Here is a 16,229-nt window from a genome sequence, read left to right on the forward strand (position 1 = left end):
GGCATACATCTGTAATCTCTGCACCCAAGAAGCTAAGGCAGGAGGATTTCTGTGAGTTCAAAGCTAGCCTGGGCTACATGAGTTCTAGGTCAGTCTGAGTTAGCCAGCAAGATCCTGCCTCAAAAAGATAGAAATAAATAAATGAAAATATAAATCTTAAAATAAATACATTTTTACTTTTATTTAACTTCTTATGTATATGCATAGGGATGTGCATGTATGTGTTCATGTGGGTATACATGGGTGCATGTGTGTATGAAGGACAAAGATCAATATCAGGTGTCTTCCTTGATGACTCTCCATTTAAAAAAATTATATATCTATATATAGATATAGTGTATGTGTGTGTATATGTGTATGTATGTGTATGTGTGTTTGTGAGCATGTGCACATGCACACCACATGAAGTCAGGAGCCTATAGCAGTCAGAAGAGACACCACATCCCTTGGAACTAGAGTTACAGACAGTTGTTAGCCACCATGTGGGTGCTGGGAAGTGAACCCAGGCCCTGTGCAAAAACAAGTTCTCCTAACCACTGAGCCATCTCTCCATCCCCTCTTCACCTTAAAACTTTTTAAAACGCTTGTTTATTGTGTCTATGTTTGTGTGTGTGCATGCAGACACAGGCCATGATGTGTGTGTCTGGAAATCAAAGGACAACTTGTTGGAGTTGGTTCTCTACTTTCCGCCACTGGGGTTCAGGGATTAAACGTGGGTTGTCAGACGTGACGGCAAGCATCTTCCCTCACTGACTCATCTTTCCAGACCCTCCAGCTTGTTTTGTTTTTAAATATTTATTTTTATTCTGTGTGTATGTGTTTTGCCTACATGTATGTATGTGCACCATGTGTGTGCCTGGTGCCCTTGGAGGCCAGGAAAGGCCATCAGATCTGCTGGAATTGGAGTTACAGATAGTTGTGAGCTGTCTGTTTTGGATGCTGGAATCCAACCTGCTGAGTCCTCTGCAGAAGGAACAAGCGGTTTGGGGCCCTGAACCATCTCTTGAGCTCTCTGCCGTATTTTTTGAGGTCTCTGCAAACCTAGAGTTCATTGTTTTGGCTAGGCCGGCTGTTTGGAGAGGTCCAGGGATTACCTATCTCTGTTCTCCTCAGTGGTGGTTACCAGAAGCATGCCCCCAGCTTTTACATGTCTTCTGAGGATCTGAACTCAGATCCTCATGGGTTTTTTGGTGGTGTTTGTTTTGTCTTGTTTTTGTTTTTCAAGACAGGGTTTCTCTTTGTGCAGCCCTGGCCGTCCTGGATCACCATCTCCAGCATCAGATCCTCATGTTTACATGGCAGGCACTGTACTGATTTAGCTACTCAAATAAGTAATTAAAAAATCATTTTAGCCATCCCTACTACTCAAATAAGTAATTAAAAAATTATTTTAGCCAGGCAGTGGTGGTGCGTGCCTTTAATCCCAGGACTCAGGAGGCAGAGACAAGTGGATCTCTGTGAGTTCAAGGCCAGCCTGGTCAAAAGTGTGAATTCCAGAACAGAAAAGGCTACACAGAAAAACCCTGTCTTGAAAAACAAACAAGAAATTTACATGTGTTGGTGTTTTGCCTGCCTATGGACATCAGAAGAGGGTATTAGATGCCCTGCAACTGAAGTTACAGATGGTTGTGAGCCACCTTGTGGGTTCTGGGACTCGAACCCAGATCCCTTGAAAGAGCAGACTAGTGCTCATAACTATTAACCCATCATCTAGTCCCATATAAATAAAGTTTTAAAAAGTGTTATAACAGAATTTAGATTTCCTAGACTGTCATTTATAGGAAAGACCACAGGATTTTCTGGCTGAAACTTCCATACATTGGGAGAGATGGCTCCGTTGTTGCAAAAAAGCCCAGGTTCAGTTCCCAGCATACGCATGGCAGCTAACAACTGCCTATGACTCCTGTCCCAGGGGATCCAATGCCCTCTTCTGGCCTCTGTGGACACTGCACACAAACGGTTCATAGTTACACATTCAGGTAAAACACTCATACACATAAAAATAAATAAAATCTCAAAAAAGACTTTAAGATAAAAATGGGGACCGGAGAGACGGCTCAGTGAAGCGCTTGCCACAAGAGCGTGACGGCCTGAGGTCAATCCCACCACATAAAAAACCAGGTATGAAATGAATGGAAACACATGAACTATGAACCAAAGGTTGAGGGGCCCCCAGCTGGATCAGGCCCTCTGAATAGGTGAGACAGTTGATTAGCTTGATCAGTTTGGGAGGCAACTAGACAGTGGGACCAAGTCCTGTGCTCATTGCATGAGTTGGCTGTTTGAAACCTGGAGCTTATGCAGGGACACTTGGCTCAGTCTGGGAGGAGGGGACTGGACCTGCCTGGACTGAGTCTACCAGGTTGATCGCAGTCCTCGGGGGAGGACTTGTCCTGGAGGAGGTGGGAATGGGGGGTGGGTTGGGGGGAAGGGGAGGAAGTGGGAAGGGGGAGAATAGGGGAACCCATGGCTGATATGTAGAACTGAATGGTATTGTAAAATAATATATATATATATAAAACCCAGGTGTGGTAGAGCACGCTCATAACTGTAGCACTGGGAGGTGGAGCAGGAGCTCCCCGGGGCTATCTAGGCCAGTCTAGTCTACTGTCATCTTACTACAGCCCACCGAGAGACCCTGTCTCAAGGTGGCTGGTGCCTGAGGAACGATACCCAAAATTGTCCTCTGCCTTAAACAAACACACACACACACACACACACACACATACACTAAAAGTGAACTTTCACACCACAGGACACTAGAAAAATCAAGGTTTTATTTTTTTAAAAAACATTTTTTCCAGTACCTGGGATTTAACAAATTTTTCTTTTTTTTAATTTCAAAGGCTAATGCCACACTGGAACAACCTACCCTTGTTGCACCAAACCCTCAGAGAATCAGAGGAGGATTAGCCAAAGCAGTTGGGAATGTATAAATACTCATAGACTACGAACAATCACAACAGACACACAGCTCCTCAAGAGGGGCTGAATGGGGGACAAAGGGGGGAAGCGGAGAGAGGACCCTCCGGAGGGATGGACACATATGTATCACTCAAAGCCCTGGCCCCAAGTGTACCTCCAAAGCCAGCTACCCTACAGCCTCCTGCCCTCTCTGAGCCTTGGTCTGGCTGGAGACCAGGCTTTCCACAGCATGTTGGCACAGCCACGTGTGACTTGGCACCTCTCGTGAACCCTGGCTCAACCTAGCCAGGCTCAGAGAATGGATTTGTTCTCTTATCTTCTGGCAGGGACCAAGGAGGGAAAGTCCTGGGGCGATGAGGATTGTTTCTATGAAAATTCGATGGAGAAGAGTGATGGGGAGTTTTAGAACAAAGGAGAGGAAGTGAAGGACGGACGGACATTGAATGGTGTGGTCCTGGGAGGAGAACCAAGTGGACGCCGCGTTTCACCTGAGATGTAAAGATTTGGTACAAACAACATACAAGGCTGTGCTCTACGTTCAGTCCTAGAAACTAGAACAGGAGATGATGAAGAGGCCTCTAGTCTGAGCTCAGGGAGTTGTCACCCATTGTCCTTTCTCCAGTCCTGCCTGGATTTGTCCTGAATGAGACGGTCCCAGCTCTGCAATGATTTCCACCTGGGTTTCCTATCAGCATCAGAAGGCAGGGAAACGTGGCTGCTCCTAGCGCCGCCCCATCCACCACTGTGCCTTTCCTTGATACCTCTGGCTTCCTCCCTAAGGCCCTTCTAGAACCTTCAAAGGCACTGTCTTAGCAGATGAAGAGTCCTGAGGAGATGAACCCGAGTTCTATTTAGAAGACAAGCAGACATGGGGAAGACTCTTAATGGCGAAACCATCAGTATACACCCAGCTCAATACCTCCCCATCTTCTCCCCAAAGAGTCAGAGTAACTTTGGGGAGTTAAAGAAGTAACTTTAGCTAGCCTCTGCACTGAACCTGTCCCACCCGGACACCTCTATCTTATTTATGATTACTGGATCCTACAGACTGACATATACACTGCAGGTGACATGAAGGAGCTCTGACAAGAAATGGCCCGACACTGTCAGATCCCACTGTCCAGCCAAGCCACCCTGACAAGTGCAGTTGGCCATGCAGGAGGTACACCAGCAGCTCGACCTCAAATCAAATCCCCACCTTCCTGTTGCTTATGTTCGGGACCTTGGAAATGTCTGTGACCGCTGGGAATAGACCTAGTACCAAATGTCAAAGTCCCTATTCTGACTGTCCTACCAAAGAGGGATTCTGGGACCCCCAATCTCAGCCCCACTCCCTTCCTCTCTACAGAAAGCATCTTTCCAAGTTCAGGGCCAGCCCCAGAGCCCCAGCTCAGCTCAGAGCACTCAGTTTGGTCTCTTGCTAAACCCCTGCTATGAGCTCTATTCTCTACATCCCAGCCTTCTCCCAGGCCCTGAGGTGCTTGGCTCCCCGCAGAGAAGACCTGAGGGCTCCAGAACAAAGGCTCTGAGAGGCCCAAGTGAGACCACGGAGTGTGGGGAGGCAGCAGAGCTCACGGAGGGAGGGAGGTGATGTGTGCCTCTGTGACTCCCCCACCCCACCCCCACCCCCACACTCACTGGAGTGTGTCACGTGACAGCAAGCAGCAATCCAGGTATGAAAGCATGCCCTTTGTCCTGGAGGAGGCCCCCAGGGCTTTGTCAGAGTGCCAGAACCGTTGCTTACAAAAAAATGAAGTTAATATGTTTTCTATCATTTAAGCGGTTGCTGAAGCTTAGTGTACAGAACTCCTCAACTGGTTAAAAGACAAAAGATCTAACATTTTGTTTCAGTCCAAAAATTGTAGGAGCCTGTTAATGTGTAAACAGGTACTTCAGATCACTCATTGAGGGAAGAAGTGTTGGGGGAGGGGGCTGGAGGAAGGATCTAGAATATTTTCCTTCATATTCATTCTCAGCACAACCGCAGTAGAGACCCCAGGAATCATCGGTAGAGACAGCACCAGAGCATCCTTGGACAAGGTGTGGGCATGAAGACCAAGTGACTGTTACCTGCACACAAGAAAGATGTTCAGATCAGAGGAAAGGCCCAGAGACCCTACTCCCCTCGAGAATGGGCCAGAGTGAGATCCGGTACCCTGCACACATACCCAACCCTGCTTAGGGCCATCAAGCCAGTTCAAACAGTTCAAACAAGCTCAATAAGGGTTGTAGCAGCCTGGCTCTGACCTTCTACTTTCAATCCCAAAGGCATTAGGAAGAGAAAGCGCCTCACCTGTCCCCTGGGAGTGGACCACCCCAGTTCAAGGAACATAACTGCTGTTCCAGCCGGGAGATGCGGAATGCCAGATAGGATGAGGACGCAACTAAGAAGCAGATCCTGGAGAAACAGGGCAACAAGGGGTTGAGTCTGGTTCTGGATTTTCTGGTTTTGGTGTGTGTGCTTGTGCATATGCGTGTGTGTCCATGTGTCCATGTGTCCACAGAGGCCAGAAGACGGCATCAGATCATCTAGAACTGGAGTTACAGGTGCTTGTGAACTGTCTGACATGGATGCTAGGAAACAGAACTTCTGTGCAAGAAAGGCAAGCAGGCTTCCCTGCTGAGCCATCTCTCAGCCCGGCTTTGTTTTGTTGAGACGAGGTTACAATACATGCAGTCCAGGCTGACCTCAAAAGTGAGATGTAGTCAAGGATGGCCTTGAAATCTTGAACCTTCTGCTTCCACCTCTGGCACTCTGGCACTCTAGCACTCTAGGCACGTGCCGACATCCCTTGTCTACACAGAGCTGGGGATCCAACCCAGGGCTTTGTGCATGCCAGGCCAGTACTCTACAGTTGAGTTACATCTCCATATGCCCTTTTTGGTTTAGCTTAGTTTTGTTTTTGAGACCTTCTGAACACATAGCCCAGACTGGTCTGGAACTTACTAAGTAGTCCAGACTGACCTCTAATCCACGAACTGCCTGCCTTACCTCCAAAGTTACAGCATGGGATTACAGGAACCTCCATCAAGTACCAGGCTAGGAGTTGAGCCTTTCTCCTGGTGAAAGGGCATTGGTGGAGGTTCACCAGAAAGAGCAGGAGAACTACCCCATCCCCCAAACTGGGGGGTTTAAAGAGCACTTTGCTCCTCTTCATTAAACAGGTCCCAGCATCACTCTTGTTAGGGATGGCCCGAGACTTGTCATCACAGAAAAGTCCTTACAATTAGCAGGAATTCTAGTCCCTATAGCCGAGCCACAGAGGAAGCCAGACAACCAAAACTATCATCCCACTCTCCCTCTTCCTAGCCACCTTGGTTTCTCCTACACCCCCTCCAGTGGCCATTAAGGTGATGTCAATCTCTAAGGCAGCAGGTCCATTCCCCTAGAGGGTGTGGATGACGAAGGTTAATTATCTAAAAGCCGTGGGTGGGTTGAGAAACTCTGGACAGGAAAGTTGACTGATAAACACCTGTGGGATCTATCACTTCCAGACTTCAGGGGAACTGACCTGCAGATGGACTCTTCCATCCCAATGCCCCCCCTTTTCTGTCCTATTAAGCCCCAAGAACCTCATGCCACGTAGGCACAGTCTCACTTCCACAGAGACACGGCAGCGCTGTAATCAGAATTGTTCTGTTTCGGGAGGTCCCTGTCTCCTACCTTTTACTTCCAGTGTTTACCTCCACCAATCCCATCTAACATTTGGTGCCCAAACTGGGAAGATGTTTTGAGGTCCCACACCCCAGGCCCCCCTTCTCTGGGTAACCTTTCCTATCTCCCCTTACCCATCCTGGTCTCTTTTCTGAGACCCATACCACAGGGCACATGGCCACTGTCCAGGCTTAACAGCCACCAGTCTCAACTCCAAACCTGTGGATTTTCAGTCTCCAAGTAAATCAGTTTGGGCCTTTCCCTCACCTGCCTTCCTTTTCCTCCCCCACCCGTTACTCCGGAGCAGAGGTCCTTGGCCAGTTGTCTTCTGGACTGACTACACGCACCACAAACTCACCGGAAGCTAAGGCTTGGCTAATGTCTGGAGGTGCCCCAGACCCAGGCCCTCTCCAGAACTCTGGGAATCCCTCGGCTTTTGCCACCTGATGACGCTCATCTCTTCAGCCACTCTCTGACCCTCGGTAATGACCTGAGAAATGACTCTGGCCTCTCTCTCCCCAGGCTGGTTCAAATGAGAGATGCTGCCTAGGTATGTAAGTTGGATGGCAGTCAGGAAAGACACTTAGAATGCTAACCTTTGGCCTTCATGTGCACGGGTATACACATGCACTCACATACATTTGAACATGCATACATATATACGCATGTTAGAAGAAAAAAAAAGAGAGAGAGAGGGATACAGACAAACCAGGGGTCCTGACAATTGTCCTAATGGCAGGCAGTAGAGAAAACATGTGTTTCTCCGGCTAGTCTTTCTCTCAGGTATCTGATGGCTCCCCAAGCCTGGGCAGCAGCTTTACCTTTTCTCAACAGTTTACCCGCCCCTTGCACTGCCGGATGTCTAAATACAGGGACTGGGACATAAAGGATAAGCCATGAGGTCTTCAGAACCACCAAGAGCTTGGAGCTGAGTGGGAACATCCCCTTGGGTCTAGGTAATAACTGGTCAACCCTCTAAAACGACTGTTTCAAACACCTCATCACCATGACCACCAGCACTCCAGGTTAGATACCTCCCTCAATATAGACACCTACATCACAAAGATGACTTTGAGGAGCCGGGAATCCCACAGCCTCAGTTCCTGGTCCACGGTGGGTTCTTCCTCCAGCATATCTTCCTCACAGACGGTCTCTGCAATGGGAGAGCAGCTAGGCATCTTCTGGGAGCACTGACTGGGGCCCCCAACCAGAATGGGGCAGATCCCCCTCCCTTCATGTCCTGAAGCTGTTTGGGCTCTTGGATTTTCCATATGGGTTTGGAGAAAGAAAGAAAGAGCTCTCAAAAGTCTGGCCAGCCACACTGGGCTCTCACACAGAAGTAAGAGAAAAGGTTAAGAGTCTTTTAAGAAAAGGTTAAGAAGATCCAGTCATTGCCACAAACAGGATCCTGAACTCACCAGACCCTGGAGGCTTCCTGGAGGAGAAGCAGCTATCTGTGGAGTCTGTGGGGATCCGAGAGACACAAGAGATGTCGTCTGGGAGTGACAGGGATGTGGAAGCTGGACATACTTTTCTCCACTTCATCTCAGGGACAAGGACTTCCTGTGGAGAAGACAGAAGGTGAGTATCCTCTGTCCTAAGGCTAGCTCCAGGGTTATCAAGATTTTCTCCAGCTTAAATTACCAATCCAGATGCCTATTCAGGAGTGGAATACAGCAACAACACTTCTCACCTGGATACACCCTGGCTGTATCATCCCTCTGTCAGAAAACATCTTTTATGTATTATTAACTGTAATTATACCATTCAGTATTACTACTGAAAAGACGTTTCGTTGAATTCGATGCCATTTTAAATGATCTCATACATATATACAATGCATCATAACCGATCCCTCTCACCCCAGCTGACCCTTTTTGTCTTCACGTCTAGTCCCCGCCTCCTTTCACACCCCCTGCTTTGTTGGTTTTGACCCTCTGAGTTTAATTTGCTTGCTTGTATGAGCATGAGCAACTTAACCAGTAGCTAAACCACTGAAGGAAGTGAACCCCCTCCCCGCAAACAATCCCTCTGAAGAACACAGTGAAGAAGCACAGTGGCTCAGACAACCCGGTCCGTGCTCAGATCTGAGTTCAACACTGCCTCAGACGGTACAGATGATGGCTTCTTTTAATCCAGATTCTAACTCTGAAGGAGCCACTGACCACGGCAGAGGTGACGTATGGTTCCTATCAATACAAAAGGGGACAACGGTTCTGCCCCTTGCATGGAATTCTGTATGCTGTGTGATTAGCTAAGATGCTTCAGAGTTACTCAGTTACGGAGGAGTCGCTAACCTCTGTGAGGTCACTGACACTTCATCTCTGCCCTCAGAGCTCATGGTCCTGCGCAGGGCCTCAGTTCCCGGAGGAAATTGCTGGAGTCTCAGCAAAGTGTAAGTCTGGGGTTCTTTTTTTTTTTTTTTTCTTTCAATGTACTTTGTGTGTGTGTGTGTGTTGTGTGTGTGTTTTGCCTGCTTATATGTCTGTGTAACCACATGTATTGAGCTAGCTCAGGAGAGGCCAGAAGAGGGCATTGGATTTCCTGGGACTGGAGTTAGAGATGGTTGTGAACCACCATACAGGTGCTGGGATTTGAACTCGGGTCCTCTGCCAGAGCAGCCACCACTCTTAACCACAGAGCCACCTGCCCAGCCCCTGGCTTTGGAGTTCCTGTCTAAGGATATGTCTGTGGCTTTGACAGTCCCCCTTCCTCTGGGAAAAGAAAGAGGATGGATGCCTGGCTTTGCATCCACTTGGTTTGGGACTCACTTCAGCCAGTGTTTGGGGGGTATACTTCTGTTCAGAGTCGGCAGATCTGCTGAGGGCCCATGTGCTCTGCATGGCATGCAGTCTGGGCGACCCGTAACACAGTGTAGCCACTGGCTCTAGAACCTGTGTCCTACTTCTACATGGTGGCCCTAAAGTTTCAGAGCCCTGCTCCCTCTCAGGCCCTCACTCCCAGCCGCCTCAACGCTCACCGGAGACTCGCACTTGGCTTCCTGGGGGAATTTCCTTACGCTCAGACTCTTCTTGCTGGAAGGCTGGGGAGGAAAGGGAAGAGGCAAGATTAAACATGAGGAGGCCCTCACAAACCTGTGTCGTCAGGCCAAGCCCAGGTCAGAGTTTGTGCACTGTGGATGGTTGGGGGTGTTTTGTACTAATGTAGGGGAGCAAATCCCAGACAGCTCATTTCCTATGCCCCACCCCCTCCCTACTTCCCCTTCCTCACCTTGTTCAGAGGGTATACTGAGAAGCAGCCATACACCCCTGTCTATTTGTACACTAAGGAGGCATAGGTGAGGGCAAATGTACATGTGAGGACACACAAAGACCGGCCAAAAGATATGCTCGGTGATGCATAGTTCAAGTACAGCCTCTGGTGCATTGACCCAGACAGTAAGTCCCCTCTCTGTCCCATTGCCTGTGTTAGAGAGACAGGCTAATCTCCACTAACAGCCTTGTCCCAAGACCTAGGTGCAGTCACCCTTGCCTCTGGGTTCCATACCTGTAAGTGAGTGCAGACACTCCTCAGCATGTCATACACACTGTCCCGGGAGAGCAGAGACACAAAGATATACTGGGACATGAAAAGAAAGTAGAAAGGACCAGGGTGAGATGGGACTTCTTGCTGTACTAGCAGGCCATGTCCATGGATTGGGGGGCAAGCCCAGAGGTGGATGGGGCCATGAGAACCACCAAGACCTCCACCTGGGAAAGGGTCTTCTGACCCGTTAGGGAGAAGTAACCCTCTGGGAGTAGGCCAGCCTCAGGCCGTGAGTTTCTGGAGCTATGACGGGGAGAAGGATAGGAGAAGTGGCTGGCCCGGAGACTCACAGACCTTCTGGCTGGTGTTTGTGGTGATGGCCAGTCCATTGGGAAGGAGCCGCGCCATCTTGTGTTTTTTGATCAGTTGCACAGATACCACAGGAATGGCTACCTGAGAGAGGAAGAGAGAGGCGTGCTTCTCTCAGCCCCTTGGTTTGCTGCACTGGAGCGAAGGACAGACATAGCTGGCACTCAGCCGAGAATGCACACCCTGGAGAAGCCGTGTGTGTGTGTGTGTGTGTGTGTGTGTGTGTGTGTGTGGTAGCAGGGGGCATCTAGATCTTTCACGCTCTCTTTCAGGGTCCCCTTCCAACTATCCTTACCCCCACGCCCCAGCCTTGATAACACACGCTGCTTCAGATTCCCTGCTGCACACGATCCCCGTTATCCAAGACTAACAAAGACGGTTGTTCTGCTGAATCCTATACTCTACTCAGAGACCCCTGAGCTGGCCCTTAGTCACACTAGTGACTCCCCCTAAAAGTGACACCGCACTCTGACCCTGAAAGAATTTCTGAGACGCCTGAAGCCAGTATAATTTAGCTGTCAATTGTTCAGGCCAGATGTAGGATCAAGAAAGGGCCTGCGTTTTAGAAGAAGAACTACTTCCCTGAACACAGAATGAGATAGCGCGATGCTCCTCATCCAGCCAGTGAGAGGCTTCATTCACCTTGTACTGAGCACATGCATGACATGCATGGTTTCAGGCATGCCCACAGGACAGGAGACTGTCCCTCCCCTGGTCCCGGACAGGAGCCTTACTGGGTCATAGCGACCCTCACCACACTCATTGCTACCTTGATATCCTTGCCGAAGAGGCTGGCATGGAAGCAAAGCCAGTTGGGAGAGATATAGAGCCGCCCGTGGAGAAGGAGGTCTCTCTGGAGGGCACAGGAACACACTGGGCAGTCACAGGAGAAAAGACAGCCGTGAGTAAGGTTAACCCAGAGAAGCCCCAGGGCCTGGAGCCTCTTACCTTTTCCCCTGTCCTCAGACTATCCTGTCCCCACCTCCAATCTATCTCACAGGCACTCAAAGGGTCCTCTGAGAATCCTGAGCATCCCATTCCACCTCATCAGACTGCTACCTGTTTCCTCTTTCGGACTCACGAGGTCCGAGCAACTTCCCGTCCAGGTCTCTAGCCCCGGATTTCTGTTAGCTCAGGAAGAGGCTTTACCCTGCCCTGAGAAGAGGGTCTAGCTTGTGCAAATGTCCCTACATGCTCAGTGAGAGGCCTGGGCGGGGGACAAGAGTCACTGGTGAGAACAGAACAGAAAGAGCTGGCAATCTCACCTTCCCTCAGGCAAACCTGCATAACTCAACTGCGCATCCCAAACCACCCTGTCTCCTCATACTTTTGAAGAAAAAAGAGCCAACTGCATCTAAATTGTTCCCACATGCAAATTAAGCATAAAGGATCCCAAGTAGAGGGCCTGGGTCCCCACCAGCAGTGCCCTGGAAGCAGCTCACCTTTGAGAACCATCTCCTCCAAGGGGATGTCTTTAAACAGCTTGTGGTACTGCTGGTTGTATTTGCTCATTAGTGCCTGCCAATATAAGACCCGGCTCTGAGGGGCCATTCATCATCCATCCATCCATCCATCCATCCATCCATCCATCCATCCATCCATCCACCCACCACCACTACAGGGCCCTGCTCCAGCCACCAGGAGATAATGCCACAGGGACCCCCTGGTAAGCAGCAAGGGTGTGAAGGGCTGAGTCCCAAGCCTAGCTCATCTGCTGGTAATGCTGAGTTCTTACAGGGAGCCAGTGACTAGAGGGGACACACCATTCCCATCAAGGTCAGGGCACTCACTCAGGTCTCCTGGGTTCCTGCTAACAGGCCTGGTGGCTAAGGGACCAAAAATTTGGGCAATCCCACACACTTACCCCTTCCCGGCCATACTTCTTTATCTCTTCACCCTTCGAGCCTTCTGACCAGTGCAGACTGCAAAGGAGACATTCCATTCCAGGGACAAGGAACCTTTGAGTCCTGTCCATGTATCCTCAGTGCCAACTCTGCCCTGGCTTTGAGCCAGAAGATTGGAGCAGAGATTGGAGACTAAACCCTTCTCTGAGAAACTCGGTAAAATGACAAGAACTGTAAGCGCCCCGCTCATCTCTGGGGAAGGGCACTCATGAGACTTCCTTCCCAAGCAGATTTGAGTGCCACACTCACAAAGGTATGCTTGGCCTGAGCCTCAGTCTCCCACATGCTGAGGGGCTGCTCAGCCCTGAGCAGCAAAGACACTCCGATTCCTCTAGCCAAGGAGTAGGCAAAGACACAAGCAATGTGTGGCTCCAGGGACCACAGTCTAGGGGTGTACAAGACGGAAGCATTAGACTCACAGCTCCAGGGCCATGATACAGACAGATCTGCTCCCCCCTGCAGCCTCCTTGGGCAGCCTGCAGGTCCTCATGGAGGCACTCAGCACGTTCAACCAACTGACTGAGGCTACTGAGCAGGAAAGAACGTGCTGAAATACAAAGCTTTGCTCTGGCCAGGTTGGCCCAAGGACAGGTGGGCAGGGAGGAGACTGGTAACCTGAGAAGCCTGGCCCCTGCAAGGTCCCAGTGTACTGGGACAAGCTGGAAGGGTAGGAGGAAGAGGCCTCAGCAGGCTTTGCCCAGCCTACAAGGCATGCTAAGAAGGTGTCTTGCCTGACTCAGGCTTAAGGCTCCCCCCCACACACATACCTCTCATATTTGTACGTGTGCAAGTGTGAATGTGTGCATTCGCACATGTGCATATAGGCCAGAGGACAACCTTTAGAGTCATCCTCAGGAAAGCCATCCACCTCTTCTGAGGCAGTGTCTCTCATCAGTCGGGAGCCCTCCAGTTAGGCTAGACTGGCAGCTGTCCAGTGAGCCTCGTAGATCCTCCTGTCTCTACCTCCCTGGCGCCAGAATTACAAGCACACACCGCCACAATCAGCCTATTTCTTTTCACAAGGGCACTGGGGATTGAACTCGGGTCCTCACGCTTAGAAAGGCAAGTGTTTTATGACAGAGGCATCTTTCCAGTTCCTTAAGGTCCCCTCACTAGCAGGTCACCTCCTGATAATTCCCATCCATCCTTCCTAGTCTGGGTTTATCTCTGATCGAAAAGGGTCCTTACCTGTCATCTGGGGGTTCCTGGACCTTTTCTGGTTTCTCTGCGCAAGGCACGGAGCTCTTCATAGGCGCTGTCTTTCCATGCATTTGTTGGTTGCTAGAGGTAAATGTGTCCATGTTAGAAAGGGGAGCTTGGGGGTATCTTTTCCTATTAGCCATCCAGGGCAGCTGTTCTGTCCCCTACCCTTGCTTGATGTACAAGGTAAAGTTTAAGATGTCATAATTTGAAGCCACTTTCAAATGCCGTACCCATTAGCCCAGCGACCAGCCTTCTGAGAGGGAACTCATTTTCCCATATCCAAGCACTAGTCACCTCTGCCAATTGGATAAGTCAAAATATATCATCTTCATTTGTATTTTGTCTACTGGTAGGTGTCTCCCACAGCTTCTTGCCTGGAAACCTAAAGCTTGGTTAATGCCTGGCCCAGAAAAAAAAAAGTCAGTCTATTCACCTCGTTTTAACTTCCAGGCAACTGCTTGCTAGTCCAGGAAGAGTTGGGCCTCCAGCCCCGCCCTGGAGGACGGACACAGACATGTTCCTGCTGAAAGCAGAAGTTTCTGAGGTGCCCTAGCAGTTACTGTAAACTATCGGGTTCTGGGAAAGGCCACGGTGTACAGGATCCTTTATCAAATGTTGTTAGAGATGTGGAAAGAAGATTCCAGTTGGCCTACAAGTGAGTGTATCTGGGAGGGGTGGGACTGCCCCAGACTAGGAAGTGGTGGCCTCAATCACCTTCAGACAGTGGGAGTACCTCAGCCTTGACAGCCAAACTATTTAAAAAATGTCCCAGGAGGAAGGAGGTGTTCTTCCCCTGGGCAGGTGGGGCTTCCCAGTAGCCTCTAAGGTCCCGCCTCCACCTGCCACCTCCACAGACTAGGACCCCCAATTCCTGCTTCTCTGGGCATCAGTAAAGCCTGAGATGTCAGAACAGCCCCAATTGAGTGAGCTCAGGGGTTCTCAAAGGAAGAGGGGTGGCCAAGAAGCAGGGTCAAGACAGGCAGTTCAAAGTCTGGAATATGTAACAAGGTCCTGGGTGCTGGTCCCTCTGTATGTAAATAACGGGAATAAAAAAGATAAGGCCGAGAGAATCCCAAATGCTCAGTTACTCTCAGTTCTGTGACTGGGCCAAGGCAAAATTCTCTTTTTCAGGCTGGGGAGAGAGCTCAGTCTGCAAAGTACTTCCTTGCAAACATAAAGAGCCCAATTCAATCCTCAGAATCACACAAAAATACCAGGCATGACAGCATACAGGGTGTAATCCCAGTACTGGGGAGGCAGAGACAGGCAGTGGGCTCACTGGGCAGCCCCCCAGATCTCCTGGGACAGCTCCAGGCCAATGAGAGACTGTCTCAAAAAAACAAGGAGGTCAGCTCCAGAGGGATACCATCCAAGGTTGTTCTTCAACCCCTACATGTGTGTACACGCATGGGCATGTACAACTGCAACACACGTGTGCCTTCACATGCACATGCAAATAAACCAATACACTTTGTCTTCTTTAAGACAGAATTACAGACTTGGCCCAAATTCTTCCAGGACCCTTGGAGTTTATCCAGTTTCCAACCACAACATCGTACAGATCAGAAAAAGTTAACCCTGTCCAGTGTCACATCGTGAAGATCCAGGCAGCCTCACTCATACCATTAGCCTAGTCACGTGTGACCTGGTGACCTCTCTCCTTGACCTCACATAGGGTTTGACACACACGTCATCATACACAGTTATACACTGCCTGCTGTTTGAGCCAACGATGGGCAACTCATCTATGACATGGCTCCCTAAGACTATACCACCCAGCGATGTCAGCGCGGTCTTGTTCCTATAAGCACACTCCGCCATGTGTGCACAACTCATGACACATTTCTCAGAAGGTTTCTTTGTGGCTAAATGACACATGATTGGATTTACTGAAGAAAGTGCCAGACTATCAATGTGACCCTCTGGCTCCTAAGGTTAGTTTCTGGATATGTTTGGTTTTATCACTTCACACTTCACAGAGGGGTTTTCTCTTAACTTTTTATGTTTGCTGTAGAGAATATGGTAAATATAAACCATTTATGAATGACTGAAATCATCCACTAAAAATTCCCTAAAAGTTGCTGAGCGGTGGTGGCACACACCTTTAATCCCAGCACTCAGAGAGTCAAAGGCAGGAAGGTCTCTAAGAGTTTGAGGCCGGCCTAGTCTGCAGAGCAGTTCCAGGAGAGCCAGGGGTCCAGAGAAACTCTGTCTCAAAACACCCCCAAAACAACAAATCCCTAGAAAGAGCTGAGGATGTGGACTGGTTGGTAGTGTGCTTGTCTTGGAGTAGCATGGAGGAGGTCTTGAATTTGAGGTTAGCCTGGACTCCGTAATGTGAACCTGTTTCAAAGAAGAGAAAGAGAAGGAGGAGAAAAGGAACACTCTACTCGAGTCCTTTACCCATTTTTTTAATTTTAAGCATAAATTCATGTTTTATATAAATAGATTGCAGCCAAGCTTGGTGGCACACACCTTTAATCCCAGCACTCGGGAGGCAGAGGCAGGTGGATCTCTGTGAGTTCGAGGCCAGCTTGATCTACAAAGCAAGTTCCAGGACAGGAACCAAAACTACACAGAGAAAACCTGTCTCAAAAAAGAAAAATAAAAAAAGAAAGAAAGAAATACTAGCAAGCAAGCCATATGAAGACCTTTGGGCTGGGTGGTTACCTAGTCCTCACATTAGA

General features: G+C 49.4%; 1 protein-coding gene across 3 annotated transcripts in view; it reads right to left on the reverse strand.

Annotated features, from left to right (window-relative positions):
• Window positions 1-2,804: 2,804 nt before the first annotated feature.
• Gramd2a (GRAM domain containing 2A) overlaps window positions 2,805-16,229 on the reverse strand; it is a 37,950-nt gene continuing 24,525 nt past the window's right edge. For 2 of the 3 annotated variants that reach the window (XM_028892527.2, XM_028892525.2), the window contains exons 2-12: window positions 13,528-13,620; window positions 12,300-12,357; window positions 11,878-11,953; window positions 11,205-11,308; window positions 10,421-10,519; window positions 10,088-10,159; window positions 9,561-9,623; window positions 7,999-8,143; window positions 7,637-7,733; window positions 5,219-5,323; window positions 2,805-4,995 (exon numbers count right to left, since the gene is read on the reverse strand). In XM_028892527.2, the coding sequence (XP_028748360.1) occupies window positions 4,992-4,995; window positions 5,219-5,323; window positions 7,637-7,733; window positions 7,999-8,143; window positions 9,561-9,623; window positions 10,088-10,159; window positions 10,421-10,519; window positions 11,205-11,308; window positions 11,878-11,953; window positions 12,300-12,357; window positions 13,528-13,620 (916 nt within the window). In that variant the 3' untranslated portion in view covers window positions 2,805-4,991. Of the gene's footprint in view, window positions 4,996-5,214; window positions 5,324-7,636; window positions 7,734-7,998; window positions 8,144-9,560; window positions 9,624-10,087; window positions 10,160-10,420; window positions 10,520-11,204; window positions 11,309-11,877; window positions 11,954-12,299; window positions 12,358-13,527; window positions 14,030-16,229 lie in introns of those variants that run through there. The other variant, XM_028892526.2, reaches the window with a different exon arrangement.

Source organism: Peromyscus leucopus, chromosome 7, assembly GCF_004664715.2.
Source record: "Peromyscus leucopus breed LL Stock chromosome 7, UCI_PerLeu_2.1, whole genome shotgun sequence".
Classification (NCBI taxonomy): domain Eukaryota; kingdom Metazoa; phylum Chordata; class Mammalia; order Rodentia; family Cricetidae; genus Peromyscus; species Peromyscus leucopus.